Source organism: Taeniopygia guttata, chromosome 7, assembly GCF_048771995.1.
Source record: "Taeniopygia guttata chromosome 7, bTaeGut7.mat, whole genome shotgun sequence".
NCBI lineage: Eukaryota > Metazoa > Chordata > Aves > Passeriformes > Estrildidae > Taeniopygia > Taeniopygia guttata.
In genome coordinates this window covers 15348679-15371685 of record NC_133032.1, presented here as the reverse complement: position 1 = coordinate 15371685, position 23007 = coordinate 15348679, and the positions used below count along the sequence as shown (strand labels likewise).

The following is a 23007-nucleotide window of genomic DNA, read 5'->3' as shown; positions in this document are numbered from 1 at the left end:
TTTCCACCTATTAATTACCAGGAAGATTCTTCAGAAAATGACTAATCATAGTCACAGCCTTTTCCTGCTGTAATGCACTTCTGACCCATTACAGAACCTTACTACCATGCTAGCAGCATCCCATACTGACCAAAAAGTAACATTCAAAAGATGCTTAGAAATAGTTCTAAATTACATTCCAGCAATATGGCATTGATTTAGCAAAAATCACCTGATATACAAACTGTTAAATATTCAGCATTTTCCTTTTAATATTGTAGAGCAGTCTATGTAGAGCAACAGAAAAAATTTTCATATTGAAGTGCTTGCTGAATGAGGGCACTCCTGATAACTAGATGAGTGAGGATTTCCCATTTCTGTACAGCCATTTTGGTTCAGGTTATATATAGATAGGACTCTGAGACAATGATACTTTGGGAAAAAAAATACAATTTCATGCAGAAGTTTGTGATACTTATTTATCAGCAGCACTCAGCCTGTCTAGGGGCCACTCTCAGATTCAAACTGAGAGGTCTCCAGTCTGTTAGGCATGTAAAAGTGTGAATGACAGAAGTCAGCAAGATTCAGTTGTGCCATTTTCATATAAGGACAGGTAAAACAAGGAGGGTAAAAATATAACAGCAGTTTTCACTAAAGAAGTTACACAGTCTACAATAGCTCAAATTAAAAATGCCACTTTGTCAAACAAAAGGTTGCTCAAATTGCTATATTGACAAAATATTAAATTATTCTCCTCTAATTATATCAAATTTTATTAAGGCAATCACAAGTTTAAAAAATTAAAACAATTTTAAATACTGCAAATAGCTTGTGAAATTCTTTGAAAATATTTTTTAAATTCATACAGATCTCAATTTGTGCATATAATTTTTCATTCAAAAAGTTGCTTATGCACTTCACACAACAAATTAAGTAGTAGCAAGGTAATAACCTTCATTCTAAACCATCCAATATTCCCAAAAAAAGAAAAAACATACAAACCAAAGGATAAAATATTAGTATCACTCCTGATAGCTACCTTTATATTTATATTTCCAGGGAATTTTGAGACTCATCCTCTACCATATATTGCTAGAAGCGGTACGTTTTTGGAAAGTCATCAGAGGGGTGGATTGACCACCAAACAAAGATTAAATTTCCTCTATAATCAATTTATTATTCATAGAAAGAAACAAACAACTAAACCTACCTTGCAATTCACTTTTAATAAGGCAACTTTCCATCATGTACAACAGAACAGTGACCATAATATCCAGCAGCTGGCATTCTTCTGTTACTTGGCGTGCTAGTTCTTCATTGCTGAACAACTGAACACTGATATGCACAATTCTGTTAGACATGGTGTCTGATTCATGGCTTTTCTTCAGTGTTTTCATAATAAAAGCATAATGCTGAACAAATGTTTTTGTGAAAGCAATCTGCAAATTATAAAGAAATGTTGACATTAATAAGCATCATACAAAACCTATAGCTTTCTTTCATTATAAAATATTCCCTTACTAATGCACAATCCACATACCCTGGGAAACACCAGTTGCTATGACAAACCAATGACCAAAAGCAATGACTGTTTTCTAGAAACACACCAAATGAAAAGACCTATTTATAGGGAGGGGTATCTTAGGCTGCTAATTTCATTACCTTTCCCCATAATCCAATCTTCTTATTCTATATTTTCCACACTAAAGAAAGATAACCCATAAATGTTCAAACAAGGAATATAATGCCTCAGCATGCTCATGAAAGTAGCAAAGTTCTAATAATTAATTTATCGTAAATTTGTACATCGTACAAAAGGACGTCCAAAAATGATACACTATGAACAATTAGTGCCTTATAAAGCTGCCTTATCACTTGCAGCCATCTAACCATGCAGCTGAGTAGCAAAGTTTTAATTCATTCAATTAAGTTTTAATTCATTTTCAAGCAAGACATTTTTTCACTGTTTTCATTTCTACTGTCACAGCATCCTATACTTTTAAAATAAACTTCTAGTGCTTTTCCCTCAATAACTAAATTAATTATGCAGCTTTGTTATTCTTCACACAACTGTTAATGTTTTTTTTTAACCAGATCATTATTTAAAAGTATTGTACATATATCTATATATCCTAGTACAGTTCTGTGATCCACTCTATTAACCTCAAAATGCATTATGAATCAACCTTTTCACTGCACATGCATGAACATATTTGCTAGCTTTGAAATCACTTCTCACTTAGTACTTTAGGTTCTGAATTAACACCATCTGGACTTGTTTGGCTTAGTAAGAAGACAAGCTGTGTAGTGATAAAAATCCAGAGTCTAAAAATCCCTTGCCCATTCCTTCTGGAAGTATTAACCTTTCATAAGCATAGAATTAGAAATTTTAAAACCACCCTCAGCAGCCATGCTTTCACCAGACCATATACAGATCACTACTTTATTTGATCTGCCTTAGATTCAGTGCTCCCACATTTTTATTATGGCACTACCATGTTATTATCACCTAAAAATACTTCCAAAACCATGATGACATAATTGTGCTGTTAGGCAGAGAAACGGCTTCTCCCAGCAAATACCCCCAAAGATAAAATTGCTGAAGCAAGAAACTGAACCAGGGTGAGGAAACACTGCAGGAATACCTAACCTGCCTTCCTATACCTGGTCCACAGTGATGGAAACCTGTAAAATAACTGAAAGTATGTTCCACATATAGCACACAACAATGGTAACTATTTTCAGCATTTTTAGCACAGCGTATTCTCAATACCTGAGCAAAGTTAACACAGTACCATTCTGGTATTATAGATATTCCCATCACATAACTTCCTTTACGTTAAAGGCTTGAAACAATTTTCATCACTGGCATTAGCACTTATCAAGACATTCACACTAATGTTAATTACACACTAATTCACATTAAGCCTCAGACAGAAATTATGTAGCAGGTATTTTCAGAAGTTAGTATATTAACTCTGGTTTGCTAGTAAAAATGTATGCTTCATTTATATATTTATATTTATTTATATATTACTTCCTCACACTGTATTATGTTTAAATAGGATTTTTGGGTTCTGTGATGATGAAGAAACTATGTTTTACTTGTTTTACACAGCAAGCTCAATTGAAGTTGACTGCAAAAACAAGGTCCTTCTCTAAGGACAAATTTTGGATTTTATTTTCTTTATATCGATAGTTTATATCGATATGCATGAAAATTTTTTGTGCCTCACTCATTTACAATAATGAACTTCAGAAAGTACTGTAAAATTGCCCTCACTACAGTATAATGGTAGAGACTCTGGAAAACACTTAACTTCTGAAAGACAGAAGCTTTACTCCTACATTCACTTGCAAGTTAAACAAACAAAACAACCCTTTCCAATTTTGAGAGGAAGAAACTAAACTCATTCCAGAGGTTAAGAAGCTGAAATACTGTGGTAAACTGCAGTCAGTACATAAAACCAGCCATAGTAGGCCAAATTAGTCCATCCACATATCCGTTCTTTCAGTGGCCAAAGCTAAGTACACAACTAAGAGAAAATATAGAATGCAGCAAGAATCCAATTTCTGTCATAACACATTTCCAAATACTCAGCTTTCAACCTTTTGCAAGAAATTATTCCTAAGACAGACATGCTTCCTGTGCATCTAATTATCTTCACTGATTTAACTTTCTATGATCTTAAGCAGCTTTTAAATTTCTACCTATAGAAAAACAAAGTTAGTTTTTTCAGCTATCCTTTCCTCTTGGTGACCACTCAACTTCAATCCCAGAACTCTTTGGAGACCAACACCAACCCACACGTTTCAGTTAGAACTTAAATCTCCTATGTTTATAATCTCAATGCTAACATGGAAAGTATTTCTGCCAGCTGAATGCTGCACTACAATTACGGTTCCAATAGAAAAACTGTTCTACAGAATTTGTAGAACAGCATAGCCAGGATTTTGTAAAGTCCTATTGCTCTAATAGCTGCCCCAAGGGTCACTATGGGAGGTGCCTGACACAGTACAGCATTTCTGTTAATTATGTTTGTTGATTCATTACGTCCACCAGATTTTTGCATTTTTCAGCAAGATTTCAGCAAGGCTCTGCTCTTGGATTTACACTCTTCCACCATCTTCCTGTTTACTGCCAACATATTCTTTGCCTTCTCCTCAGTCACATGGAAGTTTCTTTCTTGGGTCTTTTGTTTTTTCCTCTTGTCCACATGATAACACCTTTAATTTCTTGGAAGCCTCAATAAATTTTTCTTCTGCTTTCTTTTTCTTCACTTGTAAGTCTTCCAAGCTTCAAATGTCAGAGTGATGGAAGGGATGCCTCAAGCACAAATCTGTAAGGCAAAGACCACACTTTTTGTTGTGCTATCTCTCTCATTCGCCAAAGTGGGGAGAGAAGGAAGAGCTAGTTACCCAGTTTTAGTCCCCCCACTTTCAACACCTCTTTTCAGTACTGGGAATCCTTAAAGGGAAGTTTGTTTTCCTATTAAAAAAAATAAAATCTGTAACTTGAGATTGCTAGTGGTTTAGTGACTGCTACACAGGGTAATGATGGATTCTCATATGCTTATGCTGGAGGTCAGATTTCAACGCATATACAGATATCCAGCTCTGTGCTCTGTGTCCAGCTAGCTCCCACAGTTTATCAGGAATCCAACCTAGCAGAACTCTGCTGATTTAATGAGCTAAATCACCTCACAAAGAATCAGCTAAATTGTGCAACAGCAGATATAGAAAAATTAGAACAGTACATGTAGTGTAGATGAGAGAAAGTAGCAGAAAGCTGTGAGACACTTGGAACAGTTTAAATCCCTAGAGGTATTCCTGTTGTTTGAGAATGTGGTATGATTAATCAGCAAACAAGCTTTTCTTTCAAGAAAGCTAAATGGAAGCATGTAAGATAAAACATTCTTCTAACTCATCCCAAAATGCTATGTTCTCTCTTTTCCATGTAAATTAACCATAGGCCTCATAAACATGTTTAAAATTCATGCAGCATTGACAGTTTTGCAACAAAGCAAAGGTATATTGCAAAAAAAAAAAATAGTTTACTGCCTCCCTAGTACTGCAATGTGGTATATTTCCTGCCCTGAGTTTCCTTGCTACTTAAAAATGCCATTTAGAGCATCACAACAATTAAACACAGATTCCAAAAAAAGTTTGAACACTTGGTATTTGTGCTTCTACTAAAGCTTTAACATAGGAATTCACTACTTAATGAAAAACAGTATGAAATTGGTAACAAAAAAAAACAACCAACAAAAAAGTTTATAAAAACCTTTCAATCTGAGCGTGCAGTATTGGTGGGCAGAAAAATGGACTACTTCCAGTTAAAGGTGGCAATCAGTAGAGAGACCAAATACCCCATGATCTCCATTCTGAGTGAAGAAAGATAATTAATAGAATAAAGATAGTCACTGAAGACTATGGCTTATTGTCAAAGGAAGAAAGATCCCACAATCATTAGAAGTTGATGTTATTACATGGTACAGTTGTAAAGGAAACACAGGAACACTTACCAGATTCTTCTGCATGATGCTAGCAGCTGGGTGTTTTTACAGGCAGGAATTTAGCTGGCAATGGACCAGGAGAACTGGATATGCATGTGCGTGTCCAGACATCAAGAAGAATTCAAGCTTCATAGCAATGGATCATCAGTCAAAAAGTCCTAATGTCTTCTCATGTATTAGCTGGATCTGACCAAGACGAATCTATGCTGGTATCGCAAATCAAAATGGTACCTTGAGATGGACACAGTAGTGCTCAAGGCCCATATCTTGGCTTTTTCTTCCTTGCAAGTTATCTTCATGTCCTTTGTTTTGATGCAGCAAGGTTTTAAGGGGGCACAAATACAGGGTTGTCCGATTATAAACAGACATTTTGGAAGAAATCTGCATGCCTGGACTTCAAAATTTCTTGATTTTTTTCTCCCGGCAGGCATTGAGAAGGTCCAAAATATTTGCATGGCTCAAGAGTATGGCATGATCAGAGCAAAATGTTAAGCCTGATTGCTATGTATACCAGGTCTTGGGAACATGTGAAGCAAACAACCAAACCTGGCTGCACACCAAGATTTAAAACAGGAAGATGACATCCAGTCTCCACAACTCCGGGCCAGGAGATACTTCATAGGAACAACTGCAAAACTCTGTAAGGAAGCACCTGGAAGGCTGCCAAAATCACCTAGGGCATTGCTGCAGCAAGAACACTCACACTGTAATGGCCTATATAGAAAAAACACTGCCTACTACAATAATTGAAACAGGAATGAAATCACTGCAATTATTCCCTTGTCATACCACGCTACAGAATCATCGAGTGCTGATCCACATGTTTTAAGTGATAAAAACCAATTTACAAAGTAAAATAAAATTAAACAAAATCAACAGATGCACACAAACAGACAAAAAGGAAAATAAACTATGAAATCAAAATTAATAGTGCTGCTCCAGATTTATCCATCTTGTTTTGTCCACATTGGTTTTCGAATACTAAACACTTAGGAATTTCTTATAAAATCCTCAAAACAAGATAAAAGATCTGCATTATTTTACTGCTTATTATTCAAACATAAGCATATATGGTGTCATGCAAGGGATAATACACAAAAATTATGTGAATAGAAAAAGATACTTAGGTTTGAATGAAGTAAGACCAAGTACCTTATAATCTTGATCTGGTAGCATGTTGAGTAAGAAAGTCACCATTTTCTGTGGAAACTCATATTTTATTGTCCAAAATAATAATTCTTCTAGAAAACATTTATGCTTCAAAACATCCATGATAGACTGATCTGCATAAAAAGTCAAAGCAGGGCATGTGTAATGCAGAAAGTGTTAAAACTAAGAACAATAACAGTGTAGTTGCACCCATATAAAAATTCAGGAACAAAAATTTAAAAACATCTTAGCACATTCTGTAAATAATTTCTTTTTAAACACTGGGAAAATGAAGCTCACCAATATTGCAGAGTGCCAGAGTCTGTAACTATAAAAAGAACCTCCCAGAAAATCCAGTGAAAGTTTACAGTACAATTGTACCACAGAGTACAATCTTCATTGATTGCATTGAATCACATCACCTTACTGTAATAGCTGCACTGATTACAATGCATGACAGCAAATTGCACAATATTTACACAGCTACTTAACCAAGGGAAACACTGCAGACTACTACTTAACTGAAGTTAAAATACCAAAACAACAAAATACAATTCATGATTAAGTGATGAAATCTATTACCTAAGCAACACTTTACCAAGCTCTAAACAAAATAAATAGAAGCAATAATGTATCCTTTATTCTTACTTTCAAAGCAATGCATGCACTGATTGGCCAACCACTAAGTTGCTTGCTGGGGTCTTTTCATACGAAAATTACCATAACTAGATAATAGCAGGCACTAACTCCTGACAGTAGCAGGAGAGACGGTCTCATCTTTCCCCTTTCCTGTCCATTCACTCTGACCCTTTACTCATACTAATAGTAGATCCCTGTGGGGGACCTACATAGGAATCAAGTCCAGGATCTTTCCATTTTGTCAGCTGTGTTTTCAAGCAGATCAGTTTCATGATTGTAAAGCTGCAAACTGACCTTTGCTAGAAAAAACTGTTCATGAAATGATCACTTGATAGAGCATAAATCATGTTAACTCTGTTTTTAAAAAAACTAAAGACTCTTCATCATCATTTTTCAAGAGGTTGATTATTTATGCTTTACAACAGGTGGTGTTCACTCCCATAACATAGGATTAAAGAAGAAAGTAATTATACTACTATTTCTCCACACCTAGAAATCAACTACACCTGAGGATACATAACTCCACAGAAAATTACATAATCCAACAGGAGTGCATGAAGTGCTCTCATTGCACATATCCAAAAACATTTACACAGAAAATCATCTGGCCTTGAAGACTCACATCTTCAAGGGCAGCTTTAGAGACTGCACTGGATAGCTTTGTGCCTATTGTAAGCAAGATAGATATTTTTGCTCTTCGTAAGCAAGAATTACCTCAATTTTCCACCATTATCAAATGTCAGAGCTCCCCAGGCAAGTAACCAGTTTTCCCAGACTTTAATTTTAAGGTTCTCCTCAAGATTCAAGCAAGTCACAAAAAAAAAAGCATATGTTTTATTCAATATATTTGACAAGCATTGATATAAAACACTACCTTCACAAAATCATAACATATATTAAAATATTATAATATTTTGTGATATCAATTAATATTAAACTATTTTGTAAGGTATTACACATCACCTACAAACATATGATGCTCATTTATGTTCTCTTCCTCATCTTTTGTTATGAAGTTGCATGTGTGATTTGATTGCCCATGAAAGCTTGGTAATTATGCAAAACTGGAGTCCTCCGTCCACAGAACAGAGAACACAAGTTCAGGTACATGCCAAATGCTTCTGAGTGAGCAGGCATGGAGGCAAACAACACTGTATCTGTCACTGAGCGTGCAGCTTTCTCTGACAGACAACATAGGTGAACAGTGCATATCCAATACTTCACGCAGCAGTTTCAGGCCGGGACACAACAATACATATCTGCTTACACCTGCTATATAATTTGAGTAGGCAGAATGCTCTTACCAAGCCTGGAAAATTTGTCAAGAACACTCGAACTAATGTTTCCACTCTTTTGAAAAGCATCACAAGATTTTAAATTTCTTTAAAAAAAAAAAAAAAGTGTCTCTGGGTTTTAATATTCTGGTATTTCAGATGGATGTAGGATGACATTTTAAAACAGAGTTTAAAAAAAAAAATCTCAGCACTTAGTCCCATACCTGTATAAGAGAACATCAGCTTAAAAACTGTACATTCTCTAAAGTATATTTTATTCTTTCTTTGTGCCACAAAACACCTCACAGAGTGTTGTAAATATCTCTCTGGAATATAAGACTTAGCATTCCAATATACTCCCAGTATATAACCATGAATGAAGACAGTACCACTGCAGAGCTAGGGTGGGACAGGGAGTCTACTCATATGGAAAAGGTAAATCTGTTTTTATTCAATACTCAGTTTTCCAAAATTTTCTTTTCATACTCTTATTTTATACCCTATTGGACATAAAATATGAATACTGAAAACTTCAGAAAACTATTTGATATTTAATAAAAACAGATACTTACCCTTCCCCCATTGGCAGACTCCCTCCTCTGGGGCAGATATTAGGAGCTATCAACATCATGATCATAGTCCATGTTGGATGCCTCAGAGGGGGAAGACTACAATCCTGGGGGAAAATGAAATGTTGAATTCAAGAATCACTTATCCTGAAATGGAAGCTTTTAAATCTGGGCTTCCTCCTTGCCTTTTCCCTAATTAGTTATTATGCATCAGAACAGCAGCATTTTTTTGTTGTGTCACCTGACTCTAACTCATATTTTAGACAGGCTAACAGCCTCTTAAATCCAAGTTTAAGAGAACTTTCCTTGGATGCCTCTATGTTTCCTGCATTTCTCCAAAACTACTGCCTCTTCCACATCTCTCCCACAATCTTTCTCACGCCATTTTAAAGATCACCTCTAAACAACACTGTTGCCAGAACATTTAGCTCTCTGCTTTTTCCGCTTCCTCATCGTTTTTCCTTCAATCTGGAAACACTACAAACAATCAATCTTACTTTCCCATACTTCTCACATCATAATGTTTCATTGATTCATTAACCTCTGCATTAAAACTCAGGCTCCAAACCTTCATTCCAGAGACCTTCCAGAAACTTTATTCCAACTTTTACTACAATTCCGCTACCCAAATATTCTTTTATCAAGGCTTGCAATTCTTTGTACATCGTATGTCAGTCTCTTCACACTCATTTAAAAAACAACAACCAAAAAAGTCTCCTTTATTTAACAAGAGTATTTAAATATTATTAAACACTTTTTAGCACAGAAACATGTCAAGCACAAGATAGAACCACCTTGTCTAGTCTATGGCTATTCTTGAATTAAAACTTGCACTGACCTCAATGTGAATGTTACTTGTGTTGGACTAGAAACTGCAAAAGGGACTAATTTCAAGCTAGAAAAAGAATGGAGTGGTTTCAAGAAAGACTTCATTCAAGTACTTTATCTTAAACATCAATAAACAGTACAAAAAGACCAACCAGGACCAGAGAGAACCATTCTTGCCTGGCTGCAAACATAACCATAATGTACAGTGGCACAATCAAAAAAATTTGTTAAGAGTAAATACATCAGACACCTGTTTTGTAAAGCTATATTGCAGCCTTGATAGGCACATGGTGAAAACTGAATGAATTACATTCATTCAGTTACAACACAGCTTACAACACAGAGGTGACAAAATGGTCAGAGTCCCAGACAGTGGTACTCACTCAAGGGAAATCTAACCTGCCAATTACCACATTTTCACTTGCAACTCATTTTTAGACTTTGCTATATTTAATACCTGCCACATGCAGCACTACAGTGCTTGGGAAGTGAATTGAGTATCCCTGGATAATTTTACGACAGACATAAAGCAAACATGTTAAACTGAGATCAGTACTTTATAAATAAATACCTTTGGTGGTGCTGCTTAATTTCACCCTCTTGCGTTTTCCCACACCTTGGCTACCATCCTGGTCCTCCTGGGGTAGAGGAAGAGTTTTAAAAATTGACAATCATATGCTTAGAACCTTACTGCCAAGAGATGGTATGCTCTCAAAATTCTGGTTTAACTACCAAACTATACCAGAGAAGCCTTCAATATATTCTTACAAGTTTACTGCTTACAGGAATCACGCATTGTGTGCAACTCTTTAGAGAAAAACATAATTTTTTAAATTCTTTTACCCTGTACAGGTAGCGTTATCATCCATGTTTATTTCATTTATTTTGTAAGGTTAGTTGCTTTGATTTATAAAACTGGTTGCTGCAAAAATTTAACACTACAAAATTTCTAACCTTTGCACAGCTAAGATTTTACCTTATCCCCTTTTAATATCAAACCTATAAAATATCAACTTACATATTGTATATCAAAGTTGGCATCATATATATTTACTTACATACTTTCTAATCAATATAAACTTTTGATGTAGGAATAAAATATTTTTGACACCTTTAAGAGGCCAATTCTAACTGCTTCTTCCCTACAGAATAACAGAAACATTTTACACAGGCACTTGTCATCTGAAGCTTTCAAGATACTCCACAAACTAAACAGCAAAGGTTCCAAAATGTAATACAAGTTAAAAGCATCTCCATCACCCCTTCACAAAATCTAACACTGCATCTTAAAAAAGCATGTGACATTACAGGAGTATATTAAATGTTGCATGGATCTTTGCCAACACTGGTAGCCCTAATGAAACTAGAAATAAAGATTCTTACTGGAGCTAATAAAATGAGATAAAATTAATGCAGACATTTACTGTTAAAAATAAGTACTCAATATCCTTATCCTCTAAGCAAATGCCATGTTTTATTTCCAAACTTCTCTGGAATGATAAAGAACCTGAATCTCAAGAAGTTACTACCCTTCCTTGAGGAAGAAGATTACTCACACTTTAAAGACTGACCACAAGTATAGTATAAATGAAAGGTCTGATTTTGTGTACCCTTTCATTTCCTCCATCTGAAAATTCATTTTAAGATGGACACACATTTGAACACTTAGGCATCCTGTGGTCTTTGTGAACACAGGGTACCTTTGGTACTTCCATCAGGATTGAGTCAGTAAGTTCTCAGGATGTTGCCACTACTCAGTCCCCAGTCTGAGGGGCCATGTATTCTCAAGAAAATATCAGACTTGCTGGCATATTACTATGAACTGCAGGATTCTGCAACTCAAGTCTCCTACCCTGAAAAAACCATCAGTAAAAAAAGTCAATTATTTGTTTTATAATATTTTTCTTAATCATGAGCTGCTTTACAAATACAAATTACTGAAAAGGAAGTTCACTCCTTTCATCCAAAAATCAAAATAGACTGTGAAGGTGGAAAGCTGAAATGTTTATCAGAAAAATAACATTCCTCTCCTCTGTACTCCTGTATAAGTTACATAGGGCATTTAGTTTGTTTTTAATATCTGATTATAGCCTCTTAGAGAAGAGTAAACTATGTTATAATTAAGAAATGTGGGAAGAGTACATTTTTAACAGGATTTTCTTCCTCCAGTATTTAAAATGGATGCAGATAGGTTAAAAATGTTCTTTCTTACCAAGATATAATGGTAGCATTGTTTCACAGATGGAACACTAGATTACAAAATTTACATAGACAACAAATCAGAGCAGTACTTCAGCAGGGAACTAAACTGCTTGGAAAGTTTTGCACAGTTCAGTATTTAGGTTTACTTCTGCAATAGTAGATGGTTCTAAGCAAAAAATTAATCTGAAGGATGGCTGTTACTTCTCATGTTTTCCTTTCTGCAAAAGGAGAAAAAAGGCCCTCTCTAAACCTGTCCTCCTATTTAGGATTTTACGTTCCAAGGAATCAAATAAAACACAGTCCATGAATGCTTTTGCCACACTGAGGGATTAATATTTTTATATGGGATATTGCTTTACATTATTTAAAGTCTGTTATGTTACCTTACCAAAATGTCTGCTAAGGCTTACTAGTTGAAATTAGGTTTTAAATAGTTGAGAAAATTTATAAAGTTACTCTACCAGAATTTAACTGTCTTCCACTTATTTATTAAAGCTCAACCTAAAATGAGATTCCCTCCTTTCTACTCCCACTCCATATGTTTCGTAAGTAAGGTCAAGTCTACACATGGGAATTTATCTACAGAGAAATTCTCACTGCTGCTATCACCAGTTCAGCTGGATTCTCAAGTGCCAAAAACTGCTAACACCACTCATGGCAATATCTGCTCTAAGTTTGCTTTAATCAAGCCCAATTTACTTGATAGTGATTTCTGGAATACCTACCAGGTTTCTTCTCCATTACATACATAAATTAAACTGGAACAGCATTAGCAAAACTCGGGATTAGTAAATCAAAGGCATGAGATCTATTCCTCTATACCTCCATTAGTCCTAATTATTAAATTGGGATAATGTACAGCAGATATAAGATGTAAGATCTGTGGGATTTGGCTGCAAGCATTCTCTCCCTTCAATATTCTGTTGCAGTTCATTACAGTCTTTAAAAAGTCTCACCTCATCTGAAGAATCCCCTTGTCCTGATGTTGCCGTACCACCTGCCAAACCTTTTGAAATAAAAGAGTTCAGAGATTCTTTTCATAAGTCTTATATTGAAAATACAGTATTTTAAGAAATTTAAGCCAGTATGAAATGGAACACTACATTACTTTTCTTTAAAAGATACATAGCAGTGGACTGAAATTGGAGTAAGATTTCCAAGCAATGCAAAACCAGGGATTTGCAAATACATGCCATGGGAGAACTTGAGTGTGCTAACAAACATTCTTTCTGAAATTGAATAAAAAACTCTGATGGACTTCAGTTATCAAAAAAATAAGATCCACAGAACCTCTATAAGAAGAAGGGCTGTGGATTGATAATCACTTTGTTGCAGTGGCAAAATTCCACTATGAGCAATTACATCTTGCCTACTCAAATTCCACTAATATTATGACTGGAAAAATGGTGCTTATCATATTAACAACAAGAAGTTAACATGCTTAGCTTTGTTGGGGGAAGTAAGAGTCCTGTAATTTGGTAGTGCAATAAATAACGTAATTCTCTAAGTTTCATTAAGATTAGCTTTTCTTAAAAATAAACCCAAAGCAGTTTATAGAAAACCCATCAATAATCAAGTCTTCTCTTAAAATATTTTTCCACACAAACCTTGAACAGATAATGTGCTAGTTCCAGCTCCTTGTTCCTGCATATTACATGCAATTTTATCCTCAGGAAATGCCAACCCAGAGCCTTTCAAAGCAATGAGGTACTTTTCATGACTTTTCTTTGCACATGCATTCTCTCCAACACCTTGAATAAATACATAAAACAGTATTAAAGTACAAAAGCAGCTCCTTGGCTTCACACTCTATGCAAGAAATCTAAAAAATGACCTACAATGTTTCCATTTAATAACACATATTCTCCATTTCAAGAGTCCAGATAAGCATGTCTTGCTTTCCATTCCCTTTCTGTATTTCTGTATCATGAAATCCATCACATATAGGAAAGAGAATTATATTACTCTCATTGGAATACTATAACAGGAGAGAAAAAGGAAGGAAAGAATAAAGAGAACTGCCCCTGAGGCAACTTTACTAAGTGTTCCTCCTTTCAAATAAAGATTTGGGGATTGTCTGTTCTTTAACTAGCTGCTGCCCAAGCCAGTTATGGCAACTTAAAACTACAGTAATTACTATTTGCTCTGTACCTATGCAAAGGACTCTTAATCACAAGAAAATAACATGGAGTTAAATTACATTAGGGGTTTGGGGTTAGTTGTGACTGGCTAACATTTTCAGATTCATTGTGATTTAGTACAGAATTGAATAAATAATGAAGGCGGGAGTCGGGACACGTAAAGTTTAAGAAAACAATATGAAAAAGGCTTTGCACAGAACAGCAGGACAGGCAATGGCCTTTTGACATTCAGGTCTCTTCAGGTCTAACCTCTGTGAGAGCAGATCCCAAAATGAGTTAGACATATTTTACTTCAAATAACCTTGTTATGACTAGTTTGGAAGTACTAAGCTAGAACGGATTTCTTACAAAAACATTTTTGAAAATATGTTTATTTATACATTTATCTGGGACACACATCAGATGTTTGCTCTTACAGGTCTTAATAACAAATGTTTCTAGTCACTCATGAAGCTCACCCTCCTATCAACATAATAGCATTAAAAATACACTTTTTTTCTATGTTTTGAGATGTCAAAAACATGCAGAAACTGAAGTTATAACAAAACATAAGCCCTTAGTTCTTCATAGTTTGAAAATCTAATAATTAGAAATAACACAAACATACCAGAGCTGAGATCTTTGTAGAACTGTTGGCTAGTTAAAACCTGGGTAAGAACGGATCTCATTGCACCTCCCATTTTGGTCAAGTCTTCTAGGAAGGAAACATGAGGCTCCAAAACCTGCAGGATTTTATGAAGGTCCTTCTCTGATGGCAGATCAACAGCTGAAAACCACATAAGAAGAACTTTTGGTGTTGATGTAATATAATTCAGTCAAAACTGTCACAAGCAGAACAGTTACAATCACTGCAAATGAAAATAATTTGTATATTCATAATGCTCTAAAATTCACATGTATCAATTTCAATCTATATCTCATTCCATTTTCTGGAAGAGCTTAACACAATGCTAAGTAACCCCTAAAACATATGTTTATGTTTTAAGCAGGTAACAAAATCAAGCCACTTAGCCAGGCTGTAATTTTGTTAGGAAGAGAGGTACAAAATAAAATGACAAACTACAGATAGCATTCATATACTGTATCTTCATAGACTGCGAAGCAAGAGCTAACAGCATGGTAAAATATGCTAGATACATGCAAATTCAAAACATACCAGGCTCATTATATCCCTCTCTTAAATGCTGAATCAGACTAAAGATGAACTGTGGAAGAACTAATTCTGACATCATCAATAAGTCTTTCGGAACACATGGAACATTTGAATTTGATTTAATCCGGTGTCTTTTACAAAACCTATAAAACAGATGAAAGAAATGTTAGCCAAGTACAGCTCAGCAGTGTTAACATATACTAAGAAAAGCATTACTTTTTCCATTTTTTCAGAGTAGATACTTTTACATTAAAGGTGGTATGGAAATGGTATTCTGAAATTCCAACTACTCTGTTCAAGCCGATTCTGAGGCCAGAGAATTATAAAGCTGCCAGTTTTTTTTCTGCTGCTCAAAGTTCACATATCTAGCATCTCAGCTTATTCCCATATGTATCAGAAGTATTTTCTTTTGAACAATTTACTTCCTTGAACACTGACTTCCTTCTCCTTTCTGTGACATAATCAGAGGTTCGACTGATTTTTCAAGTCTCCATTCAGATAATGACTTTCAAAAATGTCTTTTGACAATAAAAACAACTTAAAAAGGCAGAATCAGTGTGTATTTCAAATGTACAGCAACTACAATTTACAAAATCCTTACAAAAAACTTTCATTTAAAAAGAAAAGAAAACATTTATTCTTTGGAAAATTCCTGCATGGTAGTAGCTGAGGCTTGGCTAATGCACAGTGACATGACATCGAGCCAAACCCCATTAGAGCAGACAGAATGATTTCCTACTTGCTTAACACTCAAGAGACACTGAATACTTTTCAACTCCCAAGCTATTTTTAGAAAGGACCTATACCAACATCAAAGAGTTATTTACCCACATCAAAAACCACACTAAACAAAGAATAGTCTAAAAATAAATCACACAAGAATAAACTTTTACTGAAAAGATTCACTAGATTTTACTAATAATTTTCCAACACAAAAATTGAGAAAAAAATACAGCTTTACTTGACTATCAAAACTGTTTTCCAAATTTATGCCATGGCTTCCAGGAGCAGCCTGTTACTTTCTAAAACTTAAGCCTTTCTTCTCTGAGGACCACTGAAAAATCATCTTCAACAGAAGAAGAAAATAGAAGAAAGGCACAAAGAAAGTAGGTGAATCAAGAAAAAAAGATTAAAAAAAAAAAAGGCAATACCAGTCCAACGGTTAAAATGGCAATTCACAAAAATGGCTAGCAAATTCACAAGATTAAAGATTAAGAGCTTCTCCTTTGCTTTTGCACCTTAGGAATGAGATTTTCTATTAAGAAAAGCTATGGAAGGACAGTACTAGCCAGTTGATTTGCTATTTGTATATACACCAAATAAATCCTTGGAACAGAAAGAGCTCAGTGATGACTGACAACTTCCTATTAATTAATGTCCAAATAAATAGTGTTCACTTTTGCTTTCCATATTACATCCACAGAAATTATGAAAAGTCATTCCATGTTAATTGTTCAAGTATGGATAAACAACAAAATTTGCAACTGCAGGGAATTCAAAGGGGCTTGTAAAAATAATTCACTTTCTCTCTTTACTCATCCAAAATTTATCTTTTCCACATATAAAAACTTGAACTGCTAAAAATCACAAATGTGGCTTCATCTATGCTAAATATGGTATTTCATACTTTTAAAGTAATCGACTTTCCTTTCACCAATGTCCTTATAAGAAGGGATCCAAAGTAAATAAAGATCTAAAAGACACAAAAGGAAGGAACTACTACACAGTGCACTCTAAAATCTTTCACAGCCCATCACCCTGGCATATATTTTACATTCTGTCAAAGGATGTTTTTCACTGGTTATGATTGCAAGCTAAGGAAGCCACTGTAACAAAACAAACAGGGTAATTTTGAATCCCAGATTCTGCTAAGCACAAGGCTTCCTTCCACAGAAGGTAAGCGCTGGTCCCCATGAAGTCCATGTCACCATGCCAGTTCTGAACCCATCACAACAGAACCGGTGTTAGAAGGGACCCAGGAGGATCACTGCCTGCAGCTCTGAAGGGAATGGAGCCTACGGGAACCAAACCCACGACCTTGGCGTTACTAACACCGTGCCCTAACCAACTGTACCAACCTCAGGGTCATGGACTAATGATCCCAAATTTTACATATCCTGAAAATGGAAATTATGAATATGTTGTCCCTTGAGAGCCACAAGAAAGTATTACTGAATTATAAGGTGCTATTATATTAACACAGATCCTAGAAGACTAGAAAAGGACTCCAGATTCAATTCCCTGTAAGGAAAAGTTCTTTCACTGTCACAACATGCAAAAACCACAGCAGTTCAAACAGGAAACAATTTCTAGATATGAGGCCCTAAACCTTAAAGTAGGAACACCAAATTAATTTTTAAAAGGCACCTTACTCTGTATTTATGGTTCAAAGGCTACAGTGTAAAAGTAGTAAGCCCAGAATTACCCAAAGGTCTATTGCAGAGTGTTACATTAATTCCTCTATAAATATTGACAAAAGTGACAGACAATGACTTGGAAGACCTTCAGAGTTAGGACAACATCTGTTTTAACTAAAGAAGAGACTGAACCCCAAGCTATACATAGGAAGAAACAAGCCGGGATTTATTATACAGGCCAAAAGGGACGCCTGGACAAACTCCTCAATGGGTTACATGGTCACTGGACAAACAGCAGCCAAAGCTATTCCATTATCAGTTCCTTATATACTTCTGAAAGAACTTCCTTACTATAGCATCAGCTAAAGAATTGTACATCTACATAAATGAGTGTTTCAAAATGCTTCTGAGACTATCAAAACTGGCCTTAATAGATAAATAAGAGCACTGCCCAGATCTCTCCTGGTACCATCAAGCCCCAAAAATCCACCACTTCAGGCAGGTAGAAATGTCTAATGGGAGGCAATGAAAGGTGGCTACAATCTAGATAAGAAATGTTTTTGTTCTGAAGAAGCTCAAAAATAATGTCCAAGAGGAAGACTTACAAGAACTGACAGATCACCTTGATCTAAGCCTTTTAACTTGATTCCAATATTGCAAAATACTTCTTCAAACAAGACTGCTGTTCTTATCCAGTCTTTTAGCAGTTCATATTTCTTGTACTATATAGTCTTTAAATATTTTTACTACTATACCAGAATGATGTTTAAGAATGAGTATATCAGTTAGAATGTCAATTCAATAGACTGAAATATTCAAGCCCTATCTATCTGAATGTCTAGCATGAAAGTACAAGTCCACATGAAGACAAAAAATATAAACTTTATTCCATATTATTTTCTCTGATCCAAAACTATATTCTGGTTTTGAGTTTCTATGTATTTTACTACTTTTGAAATCACTTTTTCACAAAAAGATGAAGCTAATTTTAGCAAAAGGAGAGAACAAGCAGTAAACTTGCAATTAAATGAAAACTTAGGTTTAACAAAGAATATTCTTCATATGGCTTCAAATAAAATTCTGACATTTCTTACACTGCATTAATATCTTATTTATGAAATGCAGACCATTCTTGACATCTACATGAGTAAGCAATACCATTTGTTATAAACATAAGCAGCATTAATATCTTCTGAACAACTTCAATATAAAACTTTCCAGATTTATTCCATTCTTTCCTACTATTTCCACTTTTAGTAATTCTACTGTGAATTTCAAAAATGTATTTTACAAGTGGTTTCAGGTAAAATAAATCCTTTAGGCTACAGCTTCAAAGCCTAGTCAAACTAGATCAGTCCTGCCACAACTGTGTCTGCAGCCCTCTTACTTGTTCTAGCACTAGCACCTGACTGATCCTATGTTAAACCAGCTTAGAAGCTAAGCCAGCAGAAGTTATTTACTTATAAGAATATATGAAAAATCTCACTGGGCCAGTTGAAATCCACCAAAACTCACAGACTAGTCTCCTTGGAAATCACACTGAAGTCCCCAAATTATTTTGCCATCATCCCTTTCCTTGTTAACCTGACAGGCAGCAGAACACAGACAACAAAATGAACCAAAATCTCAAACAAAGGCATGCAGGAAAATGCCATCCTGACCAACCAGCACAAGAAGTAGATACAATGCTCACTGTGGAGGCAATTCCATCACTTGAAAGGAGAGTTTTTAAACTCCGCAGTTGTGACAGCAGCTGATAAATGCCTTCAGTACCAGCCAGACCACACCTTTATGGCATTGGATCAGTCCTTCATCCACTACATCCCACAGTGTCTCAAGTTGCAGCTGCATTCCAGAAACTTGACATAAGTTCACATATACACAGATGGACTATTTCTACCCTCACTTTTCTCTCACTATTTTGTCCCCTGCCTCCCAGTTTTTAAAAGTCATTTGTTTTTAAACCAGATTATAAGTCAGCCAAAAGAAAGCATCTGAATTTCACATTCTTAATACTACTACAGCACTATGAGTACCTGACTCTGACAGAAGCTTTTAGGGATGAGGATCTGGAACCCAAGCGACAGAATCCAAATGGAAACTGCTGGAAATCAATTAAGTAAAGCTCTGCTTGATTCTTCAGTTCAGTAAGTTATAACTAAACTAAGTTATTATTTAAAACATAATATACATGTCATATGTACATATATGGTATAATACATATTCATGCTGTATGCCTCATTACTGACATCATGTAATGTTTCATAAAGTATTCAAATGATGTTTTATAAATATGAATTTAACACAAGTTTTTTAAAAAGCATGTGTTCTGTCTCCACTATAAAACTAACACACAAATACTACTCACATACTCTGACTCTACAAAATAGATTCAAAGTACTTTTTGACTGCTACAATTGTTTCTGAGTTGTTACAAAAGTATTACATTATTTCTTATGTGTTTAAATATTTTTCCTGCTTTTACAGTTCAAATAGCAAACCAAATCTTATTCAGAACAAAATGAAACTTTCACAATCAGGATTAGAAGATTACCTGGATGAAAAAGGGCTTTAATATAGTGTAGGTTGCTTTATGTAAATCCACTGTCCCTAACAATAAAAAGTACAATAGCAACTCTGAAGAAATGCAGAGAAATAAACCTACTGTTCCTATTAAAATTAAGTTTCTCATGTTTCCCCCCCACACCCTACTAACTACATTTCATTAATTAAATTTCTTTCACCTGCAAACAAGCTTCCAAAAGTGAATCAGTGTGGTACTGACTTCAAGACCCAAGGAATGAGCGCTCCTCTGCTCTTTATGAAAACTGCAAGCTACAGAGTTCATAGGCAAAACTGAGTATTTGCATTTCTGCTATTAGGGGCAAAGCCAACTGAAAAGATGTCAGTCTAACTCTTCTAACCAGAAAATTTCCAAAATAGAGGCAACAGCGGAGTGAATAGCGGAGGACAGTGAAACACAATAGAATAACTAATGGCTTCTCAAGGAAAAAACCCAACAACTTTAAAGGATAACTTTTCAGGCTTTAAGCTTTCATGACAAAGCTGACAGGCCAGGTTAGGAGGTTAGAAATCAGAGATTAGACACTAAGAAATTATTCCAATCCTTGCAGAGGAGCAGGAAGAGAAGCAATGACTCATAGAAGCTGTCTTGGTGCTCAGTGCTACATTAAGTGAAGAAGCACACCAGTTCAAAGAAAAAGCAGACAAAGCTGCTCTGCAGAGCATTTCTAGTATTCTCTGCTAGTCCTGAGACATAAACATCCTGTATAGTAGACAAAACTACAATGATTTTCATTAGTATACATGTACCCATTATCAATCAGAAACAGTAGATTTGGCAGTTTCAATCATAAGGCCTTTATAAAGAAAAATTAAGTAAGAATGAGAAGGAATGGGCTTCTGAGACCTTGAAGTACGTGAACAGTACATCTACCTTAAAGAGCAAAAAAAAAAGTTTTCAAAATAAAGTTGACAAAAACATTGTCATGTTAAGAAAATTCCCCCAAGATAATTTAAACACGTCCACCATATAGCATGCAATATTTTGACCCAAATACTTCATATGACAAAGTTTAAGTGACTACACAGCGCTAGACAAATGCAAAAACAACCTTAATTTCTTCAGGATTTGAGTAAAATGTTTGAATTTTAATAAGAGATATCAACTTAAGCTTTGGCTAGGCCTCCAACAGACAAGGTGTAAGTAATATGTAATTTGCAGTTTTCTTGGAAAGCACTTATGTGTTTCATGCTGGAGCTATTATCAGTGTGCAGAAACAAACAGGTGCATCCTAAAGAAGGCAGGAGTTCATTTAGTCCTTGTTACTGTAAGAGCCATTCTATGAATTAAATGCAAAGAAAATTCATTGTTTTCAAAGCTTAGTACCAGAACCCGCTACAGAGAAAGGCACCTGAGACACTATTATTTAAAATCACCTGCAGCTGTCAGATACTATTTCAGGATATTTGAAAAATATAAAATTCCTGATTCTGTACAAGTGATAAGGAAGTATGGCCTTAAATCTTTATCAACCTATATGGTCATTAAGAAAGATCAAAGAAGCAATAGCTCTTTAGGAATGGGTCCCTAAATATACTCCCAAAATCACATTTGCTCCATTGCCAGCAGATCCACTGACAGCTCCATATAGATCAGATATATACCAGACAAATAACACTCCACTCTGATGTAGTGAACTGAGAATCCTGGGCATATGTCCATGAAAGGTATAAAAGCAGCTTTACAATTTGGTGGGATCAAAGTAAAGGAACTGAAAATTAACACTGGTTAGCCCAAATCTAAACAAGACTGTTTCAGAGAGCTCTAAAACACAGCTTTTCTTAAATTGAATATATATCAAGGCAAATTATAAAGCAATAGAAAAGTGATACAATAAATAAGCCAAATTTCAGGCAAGGCAAGATTTATAGCAGCTGTATCTTGTGAGCTCAGCCTTCACAGTACTGCTGTGTTCTTCAAATCAGACTGGTCCTATCAGCAAACCTTTGGGTAAATGATAAAACTATCATTTAAGTTTGTTCAGTAACTAACACAGCAACAGTTCAGGCTTCTAAATATTTATAGTTATGTACATTGATATGTTTCAACATCTTACTGATGACTTTGAAACAATTACACATTATTCCAGAGGTAAGTATAAAGTAACAATGCATCTAGACAGGTCATAGCTCTAAAGGTAGTAATACAACTAGCACTGGGCTGTTAACCATTTGGAATACATCTTAGCAAGTAATTTAGAGGCTAATGTAGTCCTAATTAGAGACATTCTTAAAAGGAATCAAGTCAGGCAGGTTTGAGAGCTGACTGTATGACATGATAGACTTAACTGCAATGTCTTTTGCTTTCCAAGGATAAGGCCTAACACCACGCTCTATGTAAACTACTCAGTGTTACTGTGGAATCCTAAGAAGCAATACATTATCTTGAGCTTTATGTCTGGGGGAGGCATGAAGGAGGACACAGGAAATCAGTTATTTATAAATGCATGGTAAATTCTAATTCTGTGGTCCTTGTAAATGCCAGTAGGAATTCCTGTACTTTGTATGGGGATGAACATGGGAACGTTTTGCTCTGAAGAGTCACATCCAGCATATGTGACTATGGATTTATCCAAACCCTCACACTAAGCCAACAGCCACTACAGCTCAGACTTCC

At 35.3% G+C, this 23007-nt stretch overlaps 1 protein-coding gene across 2 annotated transcripts in view; it reads right to left on the bottom strand.

The window, feature by feature from the left end:
- UBR3 (ubiquitin protein ligase E3 component n-recognin 3) overlaps positions 1 to 23007 on the bottom strand; it is a 103272-nt gene that overhangs the window by 74818 nt on the left and 5447 nt on the right. For both annotated transcript variants that reach the window (XM_030278420.4, XM_072932221.1), the window contains exons 2-8: positions 15454 to 15593; positions 14905 to 15063; positions 13764 to 13907; positions 13113 to 13162; positions 10526 to 10592; positions 6648 to 6778; positions 1190 to 1418 (exon numbers count right to left, since the gene is read on the bottom strand). In XM_030278420.4, the coding sequence (XP_030134280.1) occupies positions 1190 to 1418; positions 6648 to 6778; positions 10526 to 10592; positions 13113 to 13162; positions 13764 to 13907; positions 14905 to 15063; positions 15454 to 15593 (920 nt within the window). The remainder of the gene's footprint in view (positions 1 to 1189; positions 1419 to 6647; positions 6779 to 10525; positions 10593 to 13112; positions 13163 to 13763; positions 13908 to 14904; positions 15064 to 15453; positions 15594 to 23007) is intronic.